The sequence below is a fragment of the Vulpes vulpes genome, chromosome 6, assembly GCF_048418805.1.
Source record: "Vulpes vulpes isolate BD-2025 chromosome 6, VulVul3, whole genome shotgun sequence".
Classification (NCBI taxonomy): Eukaryota; Metazoa; Chordata; class Mammalia; order Carnivora; family Canidae; genus Vulpes; species Vulpes vulpes.
This window is the reverse complement of record NC_132785.1, coordinates 6,634,447-6,649,065: the sequence shown is the minus strand read 5'-3', so window position 1 is coordinate 6,649,065 and position 14,619 is coordinate 6,634,447. Positions and strand designations below refer to the sequence as shown.

The 14,619-nt window shown below is 51.2% G+C and overlaps 1 protein-coding gene across 2 annotated transcripts in view; it reads left to right on the top strand.

The window, feature by feature from the left end:
• Positions 1 to 14,619, top strand: part of SERP2 (stress associated endoplasmic reticulum protein family member 2) — a 21,007-nt gene extending 6,388 nt beyond the window's left edge. Inside the window, exon 3 of one of the 2 annotated variants that reach the window (XM_026017213.2) lies at positions 14,170 to 14,619. In XM_026017213.2, coding sequence (XP_025872998.1) covers positions 14,170 to 14,210 — 41 coding nt within the window. In that variant the 3' untranslated portion in view covers positions 14,211 to 14,619. Of the gene's footprint in view, positions 1 to 7,468; positions 9,074 to 14,169 lie in introns of those variants that run through there. The other variant, XM_026017212.2, reaches the window with a different exon arrangement.

The following is a 14,619-nucleotide window of genomic DNA, read 5'->3' as shown; positions in this document are numbered from 1 at the left end:
ACGTGATATGCTCAGGGTCTCCCCCCATTAGCAGTGCATGGCTCAGAGCACTGTACGCGATGACAAGGAGCACGGCCTGCATAGTCCTCCTTTATGCATTGCCTCAGACGATCTGTTTCTGATTTTCAGCCAAAAACAGAACAAACAAACGTATGCCTTTAGCATGCCCCCCCACACACACACACACAAAAATCAGGAAAAATAAATCCACATAAAAAAATAATCTGCATTCTCAGGCTTTATGGCCGGCCTGTAGATTGTTAGGTCTTGAACCTTGAGCCTTTTATCTAATCATCCTCCTCCGCCAGCTTTACAGTCTCTGAAAGCGCATAACTCCTCCGAGTCGCTAGGAAAGTCTAGACACTGAGAAGCCTCCAGAACGCCATTAGGGACAACTCCCTTCAGGCTGACCTTGAACAAAGACGCCTGCAAACAGTCACCAGGTCTCGGGGGTCCCCTGTGTGCCTGGCGCTGTCCCAAGCGTTGGGAATGCAAACCCCTTGAGGAGCCTGCAGGCCCTGAGGGAGGCAGATAAGGAGGCTGGCAGTTGCACGTGCGGGGAGAGTTCCATGATAGCAGCGTGCCCAGGGTGCTTGGTGGGCACGGATAAGGGGTTGTCTCAGGCTCTTTGGGCCCGTGTGACAAAATCCCACCAGGTGGCTTATGAACAGCAGCAATGTATCGCTTACAGTTCTGGAGGCTGGAAGTCAGATCAGGGTGCCGCATGGTCCGGTGAGGACCCTCTTCCCGGTCCCAGAGTTTTCCTGGTAGCCTCACATCGCAGGAGGGGTAAGGAGATCTGTGGGGTGTCTTTTACAAGAGCACTAATGCCGGGCACCTGGGTGGCTCAGTCCGCTAGGTGTCGGCCTTCAGCTCAGGTAATGATCCCGGGGATCCTGGGATCGAGTCCCCCATCGGGCTCAGCAGGGAGTCAGCTCCTCCTCCTGCCCTTCGCCCCTGCTCATGATCTCTCTCTCTCAAATAAATCAAAGCATCTTTTTAAAAAATAAAATACTTAGGGCAGCCCAGGTGGCTCGGCGGTTTAGCGCCACCTTCGGCCCAGAGTATGATCCTGGAGACCCGGGTTCGAGTCCCACATCAGGCTCCCTGCATGGAGCCTGCTTCTCCCTCTGCCTGTGTCTCTGCCTCTCTCTCTCTCTCTCTCTCTCTTTCTCATGAATAAATAAAATCTTTATTAAAAAAGTAAAAAATAAAATAAAATAGTTAAAAGCACCGATCCCTCTCATGAGGCCTCCACCCCCATGACCTTACCACCTCCCAAAGCCCCTGCCTTCTACTGCCACACTGGATGTTAGGATTCCAACAGGTGAATACAGGAGAACACACATGAGCAGACTAGGGCAGGGGCTTCCAAATCGTAGAGGGCAGAGGAGAAAGTTTCCCAGAGGAGGTGCCATTTGCGCTGAGTTTTGAGTTTTAAAGGACAAACCACCAGACAAAGGGAAGGGCATTCCACAGGAGGGAATGCCAGGTGACAAGGCTCCTAGGCTTGAAATCTGCTATATGCAGGGCTCAAGAATGGCCAAAGCTCTATTGAGGCATCCGTGAGCCCAGTCATCCTGCAGCCAGGGTTGTCAGGAACCTAATAGATACGGAGCCACTGTTTTCTTATTTTTGGCATCAAGATACACACTAAACAGCCCCCGCCCAAACCCCAGTCTGCATCGTTAGGTAGCACAGAGGGCGGGTTCAGTCAATGAAGTCTCAAACCTGTGTTGGTTCTCAATGCCCACCCTTTTCAAAGGGCTTCTTAAAAACCTTCTCGAAATTGCATTTTAATTATAATCTTGCCAGGCTCTTGGTCTATATAGTAGGAACCGTGTCTCTTCCCACCAACCACCCCCCTGCCCCGAGTAAATTGGGACATCTGCTGACACCAATCTTTTGGAGCCCTCCCAGCCTCCAAGCATTTTTTTTTTCCAGGGATTAACTACATTGGCTCTGTTATCCTTCCTAGGGGTTTGTCCAGGGGCCTGGGACGGGCGCTTGCAGGGCCTAGAGATGCAGACTCAAAGTGGCGGAGAGGACACGGCGATTAGGGACATGCCACACCGTCTGCCTTCAGGTCCCTTGCTCTTCCGGGGATGGTGCTTTAGGTCTTCCTCTGTTCCTTTTACAGTGAGGCTAGTTAGGAGTTGGGTCATCTCACTTTCTCTGTGTTCTGTTAACATGCTACCGTGATCCCTAGATAATGGGCTTCATCTCTTTTTTTAATCATAACTAAAAATAATCCACTACCACCTTTCTCTCTCTCTCTCTCTTTTTTTTATTTTTTTTGCAAGCCTCAGCTCAAGCCGGGCACTGTTCTCACAGAAATGTGTCACTCTTCTCAACTTGTCCTTGGTACTGTGCCCTTCCTTCTATCTTTGTACGTGTTCTTTGCTATCCAGACATGTCATGAAAAAAAAAAAAAAAACACAGTAACTCCTTTAGATCTGTCCCTGTTGCCACCTCCCTGGGATTAGTCACGATTCAGCTCATCGTACGGAGCCTCCTGTCCCTCCCGAGCTTTTCCTTCGGAGGGTTGCAGGGCCAGTGTCTTCTCTGCCTGTAAAAGAATGGGATTTCCTCAGGTCCTCTGCTTCGTGCCCCAAGCCTCCCTGGTGCCGGGTGATCGAAGCTCCTGGTCACTGTGAGTGAGTCCACGTGGCTGGAGATTCATAGTTTGTATGTTTTTATACAGACAGGAAAGCTATGGAATCTTCCAAGATTGACGAAGGTGTTGATCCTGGACTTGATGCTCTTGAAAGACTCGCTCTCCTTACCCCACTCTGTTAACCCACTTTTCTCATGATGCTTGGTTGGGCAAAGTGCTCTTTTTAGAAACTTTTTTTTTTTTAAATTGAAGTTCGATTTGCCAACATATAGTATAACATCTTTTTAGGAACAGAGTCCGTGGGCCTGGGATGGAGACACACGCAGGTCGGGCAAGTTATAAGGAATGTGCATCTTACCTGTTTTCTTAGCTCGATTATGGGAAAGGATTAAGGCTGGGAACACGTTGGCGTTGAAGTATATGCGCTCGCTTACTGGTCACCCTTACTCCGGTGTGTGTGCAAAAGCAAGTTAACAAACCTCCAGGTCACCGGACCCCTTAACCACGGGGGGCCATGTGTCGCAGCTTGACCCCTTGCTTCCCGGCCGCTTTGCAGGCCTTCCTCATTCTCCGCACATGCCTTTCATGCCTGTGGGGCTGATAAGAGCCAGATAGTGAGAAAGGAGGGAGAGGAATCAGGGCAGTGGTGAGGGCACAGAGCGCAGGCACCCAGGGACCCCGGCGCAGACATGCACCCAGAGAATGCTCACCCCCTCCCCAGGAAATCAGATAAGGGCGCCAGACCCCCCGGGGCTGCGCTGAGGCCCCCAGGCTGGGAGTCCAGCCCAGGCACATGGTCGTAGCCCCCACCACGTGGCCCTGTTGAGACACAGTTGGGGGAGCTGCCCAAACACACCCCTCTTCAGAGCAAGTAGATTTTTACTCTCCATGGTTGCAAAAGGGCTCTTGGGCAAGACACTTCTTTGAAACCTGACCAATTGGCCGTAAGAGGATAAGAGGTTAAGAGGCCTCGGAGAGGGGGAGGGCTCTGGAATGTGCCAGATGTAGGTTCAAAGCCTAGAGTGGCCATCAGCTGGACAACCTTGGATGCATTATTGACTCTCTCTATCGATTTCCTTACTGATCGAAGAGGGATCCCGGGGGCCCCTCCCCAGCCTCCCCTGGCACTGAGTGACTCCAGGGACATCGGTGCTGGCCCCCAGCAAGCTTGAAAGCTGCAGCTTCCGTCACCGTAGCCCTCGTGAAGAACAGTGGCTCTGCAGCTGGGGCTCGTGTGCCGTGGGGGGCTCGGCTTCCTTTTGCCTTTCCTCCTTCCAGGCTCAGCCACTCGCGTCGCTCTTGATCTTTCAAAAAGCCAGAGGCCCTGCCTCTCCGAGGATGGGTGTCAGCAATGTAAGTGATAACCCTCTGGGTGCACGAGACTATTTTCCGATGATAAAGCAGCAAAATCTTTCAGACCTCCCCACCCAGGACAAAGGAAGCACCCAGGTGCAGACTAGAATTAACCAATAGGGGCTTGTACTTTAAGCTGAATAACAGAAATGGACCGAGAAGCTGCATTTCCTTAAGGCAACCGGACCACACCACTGTTTGGCTGCAGAAGTTTTCTTTGCGAGATACAAAGGCTTTGGGAACAGTGTGTTCTTTTGAGACACGGTATCACCCGGATAGGACATGGATAGGACATCTGGGGGCCACACCGTTCTTTGTGTCATTTGCTCTATTGTTATTCATAGTATATACATTCTGTCCAAAACCCAAAACCTGTGTCTCAGAAAGCCTGTTATGAGTCTCCCCAGATGCGTATTCCAAATAGACCAGAAACTTTTCTTTTTTTTTTTTTTAAAGATTTTATTTACTTATTCCTGAGAGACACAGGCAGAGGGAGAAGCAGGCTCCCTGCGGGGAGCTCGATGTGGGACTCGAACCCGGGACCCCGGGATCACACCCTGGGCCAAAGGCCAACGCTCAACCGTTCAATTGCTGAGCCCCCCAGGTGCCCCCCACACCCAAGGCCAGAAACTTTTCTCGTTCAAGTCTTGGCCTGGGACTTGGCAGGTGGCGTTTGTCCTTCCATGATTTCCAAGGACCCCAGATGCACATGGAAGCCCAAAGGATGCTCAGAGGCTTTGCTGTGTTTTTCTCTCTCCTCTTTATAAAAACATTATCTTCCATTTCTGCAGGCGGTGGGGCCTCTTTCCAGATAAGCCGCCCACCCTGGCCGTCCGGGTCCCCTCTGGAGCCCGCCTCCCTGAGAACCTGCCATAGCTCCCGAGCACTGCTTGCTTTTATCTTGAGACTCAGAGACAAGCGCGCCCCGGAATGTGTGTCTGAGGAGATGCCGTCGCCCAGATAGGCCCGCTGCTATCTCTGGAAGCCACTTGCCATCCCCAGGCAGTGCCCCAGACCGGCAGTGAAGCCAGTCACTGCAGGGGGAACCCCAGAGCCCTGGGTTTTCCTCTCCCCTTTGCCCTCAGCAATTTTAAGAACTTTCCTGGGAAGGATTGTGAGGCCTGAGCCAAGCTCTGGGGTTTGGGGGGGGTGGGATCTGCTGCAGTTGACTCCTAACATCCGCCACAGCAGGGTCCCAGGCTCATCTTTGCCACCCGTGGCCCAGCCTTTTCCTAATGTTAGTGCCACAGTGTTGACAGGACAACCATCTTCGGCCTTTTCGGCTTTCCCCTGGGACTAGAACTAGTCCAGGCCTCCTGGACTCCATGAAATTAGGTCTTGTCCTTAAACGTGTTGGTTGTTCCAGACAGTTCGGTTGGGCAGCGAGCGTATCCACCTGTCTCGTGTCCCGTGCCAGTCCTTCCCCTTTCCCAGCCCCGGTGGGCAACTGGAGACAGAGGGCCCCAGTCGGAGGCCGCGCTCTTTGCAACAGGGCCTCACCCTTCTGGGCTGCACCCTCAGGTCCTCAGGGACACTTCCACTGGGGTTCATGGAGTGCTCACTTGATGCCATGACCCCTTGGTTCCCAGAGGGAAACTCTTACATCCCAGCCACGGCCCGGTCCCTCCCTCAGACTGTCTCTCCCTCGCGGATTCCTGATTTCAATTTTCTTCCTCTCGCTGTGGCCAAGCCTGACACTCCTTTCCTAAATTAGAGATGATGCGAATTGCAATGGCTGCCGAGGCCTGGGTCTTCTCGAAACAAGGTGAGCTTGCATCCCCCATCAAAGGGAAACCCCTCGGGTAATAGGATTAACCAATGCCTGTTATTTCCTTCAGACTTTTCTCCATTTCCCAGTTTTGTCAATGAGCATATGTTACTTCTATCACCAGAAAAAAAAAATGTGTATTTGAAGAAGGAAACATCTAGACTAGTGCATTTTCACCTTAAAAAAAAAAAAAAAAAAAAAAACAGCTGAGCTCTGCTCAGATCTTAGAGGGAAATTAGTAAAAGGGCATCTGTCCTGGTTTTAGTAGGATGTGTGTGCGTGAGAGCGTGTCTACGTGTGTGTGTGTGTGACTGTGTGCGCGTGCGTGTGTTGCTGGATATTATGATTTTTTTCATCCCAAGAAGGGAACAGACGTCTGGATTCTCCTTGCCCATCAGATAGGAAGCTGCGTCTGGCCCGGCGCTGGCCTCGATCATGACGGGGCTAATGCCTCTCAGCAAAGGGCCTGCTAGGTTTGTTTGGCACACGAGTTGCGAGTAGCTGCGCCGTTTCTGGGCAGAGACATTTCCTTTGTGTGTCACTTAACAGACGACGGGCTCCTGTATCGTCCAGGGCCCCTGCCTGCCTGTGGGTGCGGGGGCGTAGGAGGGGATAGCATCCACAGGCAGGTCCGTCCTTGAGGACAGCCTGTTCAGAACAGGTACGAAGAAGTGATTCCCCCAGATGTTCTCGGCTGGGCCTGAACCCTTCCCGGGTCCCCAGCCTCGCGTGTCAGGGGGTCCAACTGTCTCCCTTTACAGAAGGCATCTCCGTGTCTCTGGAAGGGCCAACGCCCCGATCCTCCCTAGGACTGGCTGTTTTTGTTAAGAACAGTGCAGAGGAGGGAAAGGACCAAGTCGTGTGTGTGCCAGCATCAGGGCCAGGCCCCCGGGCTTGAGACCTGGCTCTGCCACCTAGTAGCCAGGTGGCCTCGTTCAACTTATGCCCATTCTAGGCCTTGGCTCTCCCATTCTTAAAAGACATAGGGATGGTCCCTAGCTCCTAGGACCTTAGGAGCCTGTTGCTACTGTCATTATGCTTATGACCCTTGGTACACCGTCTCCCCACCCCTCAGCCCCCCCGCGGGGGGGTCTGACCAAGATTCTGAATGCACACAGGGAAAGAAGGTAACACTTCCATCTTCCCTGTGACTTGACTCAGAAAACTTGTATCGGGATAGATAGCCCTGAGGTCCTGAGGGAGCTGTGGCTGTGCCAGCGCCCCCCCGGAGAGATGGGGGACAGGTTTGTGAGCCAGAGGTCGGAGGGGTCACCTCCGCAGGGGCAGCTCAAGCCTCTTCTCTATCTGTAGAAAGGATTCTTTATAAACTAGCAGATGGGGGTGAGCAAGACCTGTTCATACAACCGTGCTGGCTACCATTTCCTGAGGGCTTGTCATGACACCAGGCCCTCCGCGTACCTTTGCTCTTCTCATCACGGAATCCCTGCAGAGAAGCTCTGGGGCTCATTTCTCCAGATCATGAACCTGAGGCTTAGAGAGGAAATCAGCCAGCATCCCGCATCACCACTAAAGAGTGAGAGAGGTAGGACCCAAACCTGACCTCTAAATCCATCCCCTTCCTATTGCCCTGCATTCTCTCTCTCTCTCACGGCCTCCCCCACAGAGTAGGACCTGACCCAGCAGAAGTTGTCCACCAGCCTTAGGCCTTTAGCGTATGAATGCGTATCGAAAAGAACTCCTGTTAAAACGTCTCCTACTTTCCCTGCCAGAGGTTCCAGACGTACGGCCATCCTGGGTCTGGCCCCAGATGGAGACAGCCTTGACCCAGCCATGGGCTGCTTGTTGACTGGGCCACCGGGAGGCCCTGATCACCTTACTCTTTTCTGGACTTTGCTCCAGGACCAAGAATTCACCATGTCTGCAGGTTGACCAATAAACACTGGCCTTTCCCGGAGACCTCCAGAACTCTCTCGAAATCGTGACGTTCAAGGGTGGTTGTCACAGCCCCTGAGACTGGCAAGCAGGATGTCTGAGGAACTGAGCAGCCCAGAAGGAGCCCTTCGATGTCACCAGGAAGGAAGGACTGAGGACATAGCTCTGTGTCCTGCCTCAGGACCTGCGATGGACACTCTGGGAAGGAAATCTCAGCAGCCACTGGCTGCCTCAAGGGGACCTGCGTCCTCCCTCGTTCCAGGCCACCCTCTGCCTTCTGCCCCATGGAGCATTTGGGTTTGTGTACGGTCTGGTCCTCAGAAGAGCGTTTCTGCTGTGTGCCATTTTGCCAGAGATGGGGCCATCATATTCTTTGCTAATAATATTCCTTCTTTCCACAGCGCCTTTCTGCTCTCATGTGTCCCAGGCACCTCTCTCTCTTCCCTCTTCTCCATCTCTGGAGAAGCTACCAGAAAATGCGACCAGGACTAGTACCCTGCCTTTGACTCTCCTTGTGCTGACTCTTCCTGAGAGCTTAATGACTCGCCTTTGCAATGTCTCATTTCTTGACATTTCCACTTACCCTCTCGCAGAACCTGTACTCTTTTCTTACCAGCTCTTTATTTTTCTTTTCATTTTTTTAAATGAAAAATAATCAGAATTAAATAATTTCTAGAGTCATCTTATCCTCCTAACGGGTTTTCCTTTGGCCTGTCTCAATCTCTCTTCTCAACAACTCTCTTGATCTTGCTTATCATCAGCCTTATTTTCAATAAAACTGGCCTTCTGAAGCTTCCTGTTGCCTGGCAGGCAGCTCTCTGGCAGCCTCCTATTGTCTCGCTGTCTGACAGTTTCCCCGGGGATCCCTTCCTGCCATCCCTGTGTCCTTCTGGCACTCTCAGTTAGCTGGGATGGATCAGTCCCCAGGGTGGAAGAGGGTTGGGATGACATAGTCCCGGGACTTCAGGAGTTTATGGTCCTTCATGACTTTCCTTCCCCTCTAAAGACTGAGCTCTTGCAATATTGGAATTGAAAAGTAATGATTTGATGTTGACTCGTGGCTCACAGAGTCATTGTTTGAGGTTTTCAATGTACACGTGTTTTCCTCCATGCTCTTTGCAATTTTTCACCTTTCATTCCCCCAATAAATATTTACTGGGGATCTACTATGCCCAGAGCTGAGCTGGGCCCAGTGGTATAGTCATGAGCAAAATCATTCAAGGTCCAGGGGTGCCTGGTTGGCTGAGTCAGTTAAGCGTCCAGCTCTTGGTTTTGGCTTAAGTCATGATCTCAGGTTGAGCCCCACGTTGGAGTCTGCTTGGATATTCTCTCCCTTCTCCTACTCCCCCTCATTCGCAGTCTCTCTCTCTTTCTCTCAAATAAACAAACAAATAAATAAATAAATCTCTAAAAAAATAAATAAAAGAAAAGAAATCATCTAAGGTCCCTGTTTTCCTGGAGCTCAGAGTCTAGTGGAGAAGCAAGAGGAGTTTGTCAAGTTTGAAACGTGAGATTTCAGCCATGACGGTGTTTGAAGGAGAGGCATGTAAGGCTGTGAAAGCATATACCACAAAGGCTGGTATCCTCTGGGTAGGAGGTTCTCAAAGTGTGGTCCCTGGACCAGCAGCCTCCGCACCACCTGTGACCTGGTTAGAAATACACATTCTCATTTCCCACTCTGGAGCCACTGGACTAGAAACTCTGGAGGTGGGGTCCAGCCTCTGTTTTCACACGTCCTCAGGAGACTACTGTACACACTCAGGTTTGAGAACTCTTGCTTCACATGGTGGAAGAAGGCTTCTCGGCAGAAATAACTTTGGGATTATAAAGGAAAACTAGGCAACAGGGTAGGGCGGGAGAAGTATTTCAGACCGAAAGAATGGCATGTGTAAAAGGCCTGTAGTAAGAGCAGAGAGCTTCTGAAAACACGAGGGATTACCCTCCAGAGAGGAGAGTGATACAAGATGAGTCTGGACAGGTTGATAGGGCCAGGCTATGCAGGTCATGGAGTCCTCCTCAAGGATTGGGCAATAGGAAGCTTTTGAAGTGCTTTAAACACAGGGATGACACACTCTTATTTATTTTCTTTTTTTTATTTTTTAAAATTTATTTATGATAGTCACACACACAGAGAGAGAGAGAGAGAGGCAGAGACACAGGCAGAGGGCGAAGCAGGCTCCATGCACCAGGAGCCCGACATGGGATTCGATCCCAGGTCTCCAGGATCGGGCCCTGGGCCAAAGGCAGGCGCTAAACCGCTGCGCCACCCAGGGATCCCTCTTATTTATTTTCATTTAAAAAATAATTCTAGCTACAGTATGGAGCACGGAATGAAGAGGAGCAAGAGTAGACCAGTTGGAGGTCATCGCAGGGGTCTGGGGGAAGATCGTAGTAACTTGCACTACGGCGGCTTCTGGAGAGATGGAAAGAAAGGTGCATAATCACAAGGTACTTAGGTAAAGTCCACAGGTCTTGGTGACCCGTTGGGGGTGTCCAGGATGGCTCTGGCATTTTGGGTTTCCATTCAAGGTGGAGGATAATGATGCCAAGTTTGGCGGTGGGAAGAGACCATGAGAAGATCCTGTTGAGGTTGAAGTGTCTTTGAGCCATCAATGTGTAGGTATCAGTTAGATGGTGGGAGGTGTGGGTCTGCAGCTCTGAGGAGAAGTCAGGGCCAGCAGATGAGTCACCCAAAGCTATGTGCCAGCTGAAATTGTGGGTGAGGATGAGGTCGCCCAGGGAGAAAGAATGTAATGAATAGAAGAAAGCCAAAATGCTCACTGAGGAGCCTCATTATTCTTGTTTACTGGTCAAGTGGAGTCGGGATGCCCCCAATAAAACCCATGTATGTGAAGAGCTGAAGGGAAGGAAGAAAACTAGAAACCAGGAGAATATAGTGTCACAGAGGCCCAGGGAGGAGAGGGCTGAAGGAGGGAGTGTTCAACAATGGTGAGCAGGGGAGGCAGGCAAGGGGAGGCTGGAAAATGCCCATTAAGTGACATGGGGGAGCTTTGTGGCTTTAGCAAGAGGTATTTCAGTGGAGTGAAGGGAGCAGAAGCCAGAATGAAGTGGATTGGGGTTGGGATTGAAGGTAAGGAGATGGAGTAAGTGAGTATAGACAGCTTTTTAGAAAAAGTTGGGGAGTGGACGAGAGGGCACCTGTTGATGGCAGATGTCGAGTCAGGAGGATCGTTCTGGTTTGTTGGATCTTTTGAGTGTGAATGGTTCTCTCATGTGAAAGCCTGAGCATGTTACTGCAAGGGGATGGTTAAGTAAAAGAGAGAGGCGTGACCATCCAGTTCCCAAAGATCAGGAAGCGAACACCTTGCAGAGTCCAGAGGCTCTGCGATTCCGTAGCTCGTGCGCAAGCCTGGAGTTCTCTGGACCCCGGTGACCTGCCTAAGACCCGACGCCCTGGCCCGGAATGCCTGCGCCTTTTCTTGGCACCTCTCCTCCCTGCTGTCTGGCTTACTACCCACAGCCCCTCTGCTCCAGGCCGCTCAGCTGTTTTCTCAGCTTTGTTCACTCACTGTTAAGTTATTAACTTGTCAGGGTCCAGACTCCCCACTTCCTTTCCCTCTTTGAACCCACCATTGGCCCCTTTCCTGTTCGCTGCCTCGGAAAGTCAGCGCTTGGAAGGCCGGGGTTACCCTGCGGGTCATTACGGGCAGCCACACAGAAGTACAGTTAACAGAATCGGTAGGGAACGCTGAAGGCTTCTTAAAGACCTTAATACAACCGAAAAAGGAATAATAAACCCAACCATCCCCCCATTACCGTAACGGTGGAGGCCAATGGGGAACTTGAACTTAGAGTAGTCTCTCCAAGCGGGTTTAGTTTTACAGAGTCACCTGTAAACAGGTGAAGGGCTATCAGATTGTCACATTTTATTTATTGTTTTGTTTTGTTTTGTTTTGTTTTAGATTGTCACATTTTAACGTGTAATGTTAATTCCTGGATTCAGTAGGATCAGGAGTGATCTTTGATTAGTTCTTAAAGCCGACTCCGTAACTGGCAAGTTGTTTTAATACGAGGGTTGCTATTCTGAAACAAGCAAATTTTGTCGGATTTTTCCTTAAAAAGAATCAAGTGGTTTTTATCATTACCTAGCACTTTTCAAGTCATGGATTAACCGAATGGGGCACAATGGACTTAAGGCACAGACTGTTTCCTATTTGTTGACCTACATTTCTTGTCTAAGGATAAAGTTAAGGGAGAAATAACATTTTTGAGCGTTTGATGATGGGCAGATTTTTTTGCTTGTGTCATGATTATTTATTCCTTGCCGTGCTTTGAGTGTCATATCATCTACAGTTGCACAAATAGAGAAATCAGGGCTCAGAACTATTTGGGAGTTTCCCACAGTGCCTGCCTCTAGAGAGCGGCGGGTAGCACTTGGGCCTTGATCTCTGGTCTTGATGCTCAGGCGTGGAGAAGCATCAGTCATTACTGCAGGGATGGTGACATCAGCGACAGCTCCGGGGTCGAGTCCTCAGTGTCACGGAGCCTTCCTATGTATCATATCGTTTAATCCCTATCACAAGCACTGCAAACACCACGGTCCTCATTTTACCCCAGAGGACACAGGCTCGAAAAGGTTAAATTATTTGTCGGGTCACACAGCTATTCAGTGAAAACCTGGTTCCATCTAACCCTAACATTCCACTGTCAACTTGTTTGTCAAGATTAGGGACGTTTTCCTCCGAACCCAAGAACAAAACACGAGGCAGGGTAGACGTAAATATTTTTCCCCTAATGTTGTTGACTATACAGGGGCCTCCCAGCAGTCCTGGTGAGCTGGACCACAGAATGTTTATCTAATTCTTATCCCTTGTCCGCCTTGGGAGGGGAGGACAGAGATGTCCGTGATTTCCGGGGCTTATACATCTCGGTAAGGTGCCTTCTCACCCAGTTAGTGCCTTCTCCAGTCAAGACCCATCCCCAAACCCAGAAGAAGCCAAGGAAACCTCCCAGTACAACCAGAATTAAATATCCCAAGTTGTTGAATTCACTCCTTCGCTCCCTCTGGAGAAGAGCCCCTCCGACCTCATGCAGAACTGGCTGGCTTTAATGCTCCCTGTAATTCTAACAGCCCTGCTGGCTCTGTAGCGACATGATGATAGAAGAGGGGCCACCGCATGGTGGTATGGTGACACCATAGAGGTGAGCGGAGATCATAATAATCAAAACAGAAGCAGAAGTGAGAGCCCAGGGCCCAGCCGACCGGAGCCGTCGGTGTCAGGTGGAAAACCTCGCATATATCCCACGACGATGCTACAGCAGAGTCTTGCCAAGGACCGTTTCTCATTATGGTGACGCTGAACATTTATGAAAAATTAATAGTACGTCATGTCTGGTGTGCATCCAATTGAGGAGAGGATGGGTGCAGGGTTGTTTTTTGGTTTGGTTTGTTTTTAGAAAAAAAAAAAATGCATTCAGGCCTTATCTCGCCTTCACATCTAGCTGTCCAGGAAAGATCGCCCAGGGCCCTGCGTGTTACTGATCTTTGCACACCCGAAGCCCGGGACCTGGCGCCCAGTGCGTGCTCACTAACGTTAGATAATGGAATGCCAAGGACTGTTTCCTGAGGGTTCTGGAGAGCCTGTTTTACTGCGGCCGCTCCACTGCTTTCCTGTTTATTCTGTGTTTAGACATGATTAAGTGGAAGGATACCCAGCCTCGCCTCCAAAAAAGAAAAAAAAAATCGCACAACACGGGGTCGCGGCCGTGTGCATCGTGATGCCCGTCGCCCTCATCAGGACTGACCAACACTGCCCTCCGGACAGGGTGTAAAATAGAAGCTGGGCCTCACTCTGCTGGGGCACAATTGAACACCATAGCTACAAAAACAAACAAACAAACAAACAAAAGAACTCCCTAGCGAGACCCAGGCAGGGGAGCTGTCTCACCAGCTCTTAGCACAATCAGCAGGGCACCAGAATTCTCTGCGGGCTTACAGGCTCCCAGCCCCTCGGTGTGAACTCACTGTTGCTCTGGATGGGAGCTAGCCGCCAGGAGAGCTTGCACCCCGGCTCCCGCACCCAGGGCCCCGGCCTGCTGCACCTGCTCCGACCACCTGGCCCGCCTTCCCAGCTCAGGGGCTGCCTGTTATCCAGGGCACCGCAGCTTGGGAAAGGCAGCCTCGCTGACCTGTTCAATGAGGGCAGTGCCCCTAGGGAAGCCCTGTGCCCCCCCACCCGGTCCCCTGCAGCCACCACCAAACGCTTCTGGGGAAGGGGGCCCAAAGCTCTCCGCCTGAGGGAATGCTGGCCTTAGCTCCCGCTGGAATTAGCCGGAGTTATCCATAAATCCCCCAGGCCTCCATGGGCAGGCCGAGCAAGGCTGCCTTTTTAAAGAAGTTCACTGACCTCTTGTTAACTTAACTCCTTGTTAGGAAATATCTAATCAGCTGTATGCTAACATGTCAGGGGCCTGGAGTTGGGGTGGGGGGTCAGCAGAAGCAGGGCTGGCTGCGGCCTGGGGTTTCCAGCTGCGGGCTGCCTCTGTCTGAGCCTGTGTCTTGTTTTCCTCCTTCCAGCTATCTTTCAGATCATTCAGAGCATAAGGATGGGCATGTGAGGAGGCCCCGGGGCTTTGACACTGCCCCCATCCTCTGGAGGGCGGAGGACCACTTAGGCTTTTAGCCGGGTGTGGTGGGAAGCAAACGAGCCACACAGAATAGGGAAGAAAAAAAAAAAAGGCTCCCTCAATTGTTCCCTGATGACTTCACCGTGGATGTCAGACCAAATTGCCTTCTCACAGGACATCTTGGCACATCCGTGTGCTGGAGCGGAAAGGACATTTTGCTTCTCTGTTGGCGGGGTCGGTAGCTCCCCAGTGCCCGCGGCGGCACGCCGCCTGGTTGGGCCCTTGGTGTCACTGATGTATGCATGTGGCCCTCTGCACGACCACCACTCTTCTTTCTATGGATACACCCTCTCCCCCACTGGGAATTGGTTTTACAAATAAATGTCTTTGTTCAACCTTA